General features: G+C 32.5%; 1 protein-coding gene across 1 annotated transcript in view; it reads left to right on the top strand.

The window, feature by feature from the left end:
- The first annotated feature begins 1,333 nt into the window (after nt 1-1,333).
- The window catches only part of LOC129225615 (diacylglycerol kinase 1-like), a 144,200-nt gene continuing 139,533 nt past the window's right edge, over nt 1,334-6,000 (top strand). Inside the window, exons 1-2 of the mRNA XM_054860082.1 lie at nt 1,334-1,424; nt 4,739-4,815. Coding sequence (XP_054716057.1) covers nt 1,334-1,424; nt 4,739-4,815 — 168 coding nt within the window. The remainder of the gene's footprint in view (nt 1,425-4,738; nt 4,816-6,000) is intronic.

The raw sequence follows: 6,000 nt of genomic DNA, 5'->3' as shown, positions 1-6,000 counted from the left end.
CCCAATTGTTAATTTTTTTCTTTGAAAACTTTTTATTCCTGAGATATAGCTATATTTTTGCTCCGTGGATGAGTAAAGATTGGAATTTTTGATCATTTTTCTAAAAGTTTTAATAAATTTGTTTAAATTAGTAGGAAGATTAAACACGGCTTTCTCTAAAGGTAAAAGATTGAACTTTTATTTGTGCATAAAAAGAAACGATTTAAGTTAAGCTTAATTAGAAATTTTCTGTTTTCAAACCATGTTTGAAAAAGTGCCGTTTTCGTCATTTCAAGCTTAAAAAAGATGATAAGGGGCTTACAGTAGGAAACTTTTTTTTTTCCGGCTGAAGTTAGTTACACTTACTTAAAGCACAGAAAAAAAAAAGGTCGATACTAGTAGTCCTTCATAAAGAAAAAATTGCCTTAACTTAAGAAAAAATGAAAAATGGATTTTTTCACTCCCCAAAACGGAATGTTTATTAAGTGTTAAAAATTTGAAAATGTTTGGGTAGGATGCTGTTACATTACCCTTTAAAAAGAGACAAAAACTTTTGCTTTTTTTTAAGGCATAGAAGAGGTATAAACCTTTAAATAAAACGCTTGTTTTTTGGTGAAAAATTATGCTTCGTAAATATAGTTAATCTAAAAGCTATTTGTTGTTTAAAATTATATTTTTTGGAAATGTATTTCAATGAAACTTGGTTAGATGGTATTTTTTAAGGTATTTATTCAGTCTACTTGGCTTCATTAAAGTAATGTGCAGAAGTTATCATTGCATAAAAGGCTTATATCTCTCTTCTACGCTCGAGAAAAATAGGACAGTTTTTGTTTTGTTTTAAAGGGCAATGCAACTACTTCTTACCTTTGCATTTTCAAATTTTTGTCACCTAACTGACGGGTACCATAAACATATGCAAGGTTTCTTGGAATAATCCTGATTTTTTCTGAAAACTTGACTTAGTTTTATTGGGGAGATTTATAAATTCCCCAGAAATATTCTAGGTTATTTTCAGAAAATTCACTAAATTTTAGCGGGAAACTTGCCTGTTTTTTTTTCCAGATACGTTATTGTTGTTGGCAGAATTTAGGCATACTAGTTGCTCGTTATTTTCATGAACGTTTCTTAATCGTGTTTACGTTGAGGGTTAAAATGAAATAATGGCGTATATGTGTAGTGCGTAAACTAAATCACTATTTAAACCATTATAATTTCTCTCCACTTAGGAAATGGTGATGTGTGACTGTTTTCGTCCTGCTCTACACCAGCTGTCGCCGACACTTAGTCCCGCATTGCTTCGCAGTGCCGGCAGTCGTAGAGTTGCTTGTCCTGCCTAAGAAGAAAATCACAGAAAATGCCAGCTCTAGCCTTACAGCCCGACATGAGCCTCAAGTGGGAAAAATTATCTCCTGGTGAATTCCAGCAGCTTCAGGACTACATACAGTGTGAGTATCTTAAGCGACTAGAATAAAATAAGTTATGTATACAAATAATGCTGCCATAAATGATTAAATTTGCTTTTAAAGCTGAACGTTAAAAAAATGTATATTGTATGAATACACGATACATTAAATTTGTTTTTGAAACTCAATATATATATTGTATGGATGCACAATACATGAGTACTAATTTTGATTTGCACAAATATCATTGATGCATGAAAAGAACAGCAAATATAAAAAGGCCAGATTCGCTACCCATTGGGAATATATTTTGACAGAAGTAGTAAGGCCAATCTTAGCGTTACACAGCAGGGAGCCCCCCGTATCGCGTAGTCAAACACTTGTTGGGTTTGCTAAGTAGTGGTTTTCCAAGTTTTCTTCTCTTTAATACGCAAATGCGGGGCCTGCACTTCTTGAAGATCTCTAAAAAGGATACTTCTTTTAAGGCTCTGTTCCAATTGAATCCCAAAAGCATAACCAATTGCTGCATGCTTTGCTAAGCCATCGTAGCTGCAAACTCATTGTAGCATGAGGGTAAACTTGAAGAGTTTGTTGAGTTTATGCGCTTAATAATAGCGCAGTAACACAGCAAACTCAAGTTTACTGTCATGCTCTCACAAAGAGAGGCCAGAGAGAGAGAGAGATTTTAGTTCTCTCACTAGTTATTTCTTTCCATGAAGGAGTGAGAAAATTCTTAAATTTCTCACTTTTTTTTTTCATGCACATGACGGTTTTTTTTTGTTTTTTTTTTCAGTGTACGGAAATTTTTTTAATAAAATTTTGACAACACAAAATAAAGCACACAGTACATATTGTTTGTGATAAGAAACTTAGAATTGGAAAAAAAAAAAAAAAACAAGCTAATACTTTTCTAACTAAAGAGGCTCAATGAAAGGAGATCATGCAGGGATTGTTTGCTGATTTCGCCATTCTTTCACAGCACGAAATGCTGTGCACATTATGCTGCAAAAAAAAAAATAAATAAATAATATTAATTTGAATTTTTGGCATCTTGAATTCAAATTATGTTTTTCGCAATCACGAGTGTGTGTGTGTGTGTATGAATACGCGTGTGTTTTTGTGTAGGCGCATGTGTGTGGTTGTGTGTGCGTGCTGTGTATGCAGCGCTGTGTGTGTACGCGCGCACGCGTGTGTGTGTGTGTGTATGTAGGCATATGTGTTTGTGTCTGTGCGCAGGCATGAGTGTGTGTATGTGTGTGTAGGATATGGACGCAACCTGGAGACGGTTTTCGCAAAAGGAGCAGCATCGTGAGGTCGGTCGACGCGACGGTGGTGCTGGCAGAGGATGCTGGTCGGAAAATAAAATTATAGGAATTCAAAACAGTCAAATGAGAAAAATAAGCAATCTTGATTGCTCAAAAAAAAAACAGCGTTTTAGCCGTACATTAGGTCACTTAAAGAAAAAAAATAAAAATTCGTCAGTACCACGTAAAAGTAATCTCGAACAGGTAAACAGCTCTTAAAAGCTATTTTGAATAAATCAGATTTCATCTCTCATACTTGAGACACAGAAAGAAGATGTAATGCCAACTTTTAGCTGCAGGATGAACTTTCAAACGAAATATGTATCCAAATTACATTGATAATGAATGTTTTTAAATTAATAATACACGAAATATATATATATAAAACTTCTGAGAAGCAAAACCCAATTGACAGTGTGGTATATAATATTGTTTTGGACGAAATTATTTTACGGTTCAATACAATAAGATGATATACTAAACATCGATTATCTTTGCGTGAGAACTAGTGGCTTTTCCACTGCTCATTCAAAGAGCCTCAAATAATGGTTTAATTTTTCAACAGTGGCTATATATTATGTCAAAGCAATGTCACGAAACTAAATTGATTGTTCTATTTACAAAGTAGATACCAAAATTGCTTTCAACGGATTGGAAAAGAACTTATTTCAGCACTTTCAGATCTAAAACATTTACAATAAACATGTATTTACTAAATGATATCTCCAAATATAATAAAAGGGAATATGTTTTCTAGTTTAAGTAAAAGCATAATTGTTCAAATCCGGATTATTGCAAAACACTTGATTAAATGATGAGTCAAAAAATTGATCTTCCGTAATAAAGCTTGATACTAAACAAAAAGGGTTTCTTATTTTAAAAAAGTATGTAGGAACAATATACTTAACTTATAAAATTTCAAAAAATAGCTTCATTGCATCCAACACAAAAAATATGTTAGTTAACTTTTTTTTTTAACATGACGGTAGACTTTTATATTTTGAGTTTAGTTTTGGCCGAGTCTTTCAGTTCGTGATTTTAAAAGAACATTTCTGTAAATGTTGTTTTACGGCTATGATAAGACTGCTGCAGTGAAAAGATATTTAGAGAACATTACACTAACTTGCGATGACGGGTGGTCTTTCTCAGTTTTCCATATTGATTATTTTCTCTCTTTTTTTTTTTTTTCAGCGCTTACGTCGAAAGTATTTTTTTTTTAATCGCTAGAGGAGTTTGTTTCAAAACTTGAATCTTGAAACTTGCAAATAATTAAAAACTTGTTTTTTTTTTTTTTTTTTTTTTTTTTTTTTTTTTTTTTTTTTTTTTTTCCCATGTAACCGATATTTTGTCACTTTATAATTTTTTAATTGAGTAATGACATGAAATAAGGATTAATGTATAGTAAAAATTTTCGAAACAAATGTGAAATAAAGGAAACAATGAATCAGAAATTGAAAAATACAAAGGTTTTTTGATGGTGAATGTGTGCCTGAGGTCAAAAGCAAAGTATCGATTATTTATAACATCGATGTTACAAATTAAAACATCGATGGTATTGCTGCATCGACACAAAACCTTTCCTTTTCCAAAACGTGGATTTTTTTTTAAACATTGCATGCATTTTCGAATGCAAGAAATTTACATACATATTTTAGCATAATACAAATGTTTCTGACTGGATTAATGAATATATTTGGATGGGCATATTTGCCATGTATTGTAACTAACATAGAGCTGTTTTTTATTATTGATTTTAATCTTAAAATATGGATTAGGTTTAATGTATTCGTAACAAGGTTTCAATAAAACTAATGCAGTCTTGACGAATAAACACCTTTGTGCTTGAAATTTAAATGAATTAATTAACCAACATTTTGATGCACAAAATTGCAGATTACCGCAGACACGTGTTACAAGGAACACGTGTCTGTAGTGATTTGCAAATTTTGTGCATCAAAACGTTGGTTAAATGATTCATTTAGTAATGCAGTTTTGTTATTAAGCTAAAAAATATAAAAATATATCCTTTTTTAATTCGATTTTCCTTTTCAGATTCCTCGAAGAAATTGTCAGACGTTCTAAACGAATTCAAACAGGAAGGTCCGCTATCGAAATATAATACTGAAGGAGTAAGTACAAGTGTTATTTCTAACTGTATTGGGATATCCTGTGCTCTATGCCTAGCACTTTAAATTCAGTCGAGTCCCGACTTACGCGAGAGATACGTTCCAAGATTCCGCGCGTAAGTCGGAATTTTGCGTTGTAGAAAAAGGTATATGTGTGCATTTTTTTTTAAATATGCCCAATTATTTTAGTCACTTGTAAACACCACCTCAAACTGTTTTAATCCATTCCTTAACTATGCATTACCACTTCTTACATAAAGCAATGAATTTTAACTATTTTGTAAGCTGTTTTAGTGAAGACTAGTGGCACCCGCAAGGCTTTGCCCGTAATAGAAAATTAAACGGTCATTTGGTTCGCCTGTATTTTTAACAAATAATGGAGGATGAATTTCTCGCCAATTGTCTATGTTAAATGGCTCGCCTATGTTACAGTTCCACGTTATGATGTTTTCGTAATTTACTATTCCTCGTTGTGATCATTTGCTCGCAAAAAGTTTCTTAAAATTAGAATATAAAAAGAACAAAATCGAATTTTCGAAAAATCGCTTCGAGGTGCACACCTCCATGCTACAAACTAACTTTGTGTCAAACTTCATGAAAATCGGCCGAACGGTCTAGGCGCTATGCGCGTCACAGACATCCTACAGACAGACTTTGAGCTTTATTATTAGTAAAGAAGATAAAGATGAAATACTGTTACACTTCACAAAAGTTCAATGGGAAAAAGGGACATAAAATAGACCAGTTCGGTACGTACCGTATGTAGTAATAATTACATAATGCACTATTATAGCGGTAATGTACAGTTGGTCCAGTAATAATATTTGAAACTTAAAAAAATGCAAGGCAGCTTCCATTTTCATACTTTTTGTATTTTGCTTACTCTGCGAACTTTTATGGATTTCCTTTTCTTGACTTTTAATTGTACATTTGAGAGATTTACTTCTACATAATTGTCGTGCTGCCTTCGATGCACTTTGTACTTGTTTAAGCTAATCGAGAATATTATCTTTAATTGTCAGAAACCTTCGCTTTTTCTGTCTATCTTCACAAACTGTAGATGAAACAGCATTCTTAGGTGTAGTTATATTTCATGAACGTTTTGCATTTAGAATGAGAAAAAAAGAAAAAGAAAAATGAGGAGTATCTATTTGTATACATTAACAAATCATTAACATAATTCAGATC

The sequence above is a fragment of the Uloborus diversus genome, chromosome 7 (assembly GCF_026930045.1).
Source record: "Uloborus diversus isolate 005 chromosome 7, Udiv.v.3.1, whole genome shotgun sequence".
Lineage (NCBI taxonomy): Eukaryota > Metazoa > Arthropoda > Arachnida > Araneae > Uloboridae > Uloborus > Uloborus diversus.
Note: the sequence above shows the minus strand (reverse complement) of the source record. Positions and strands in the feature narration are given on the sequence as shown.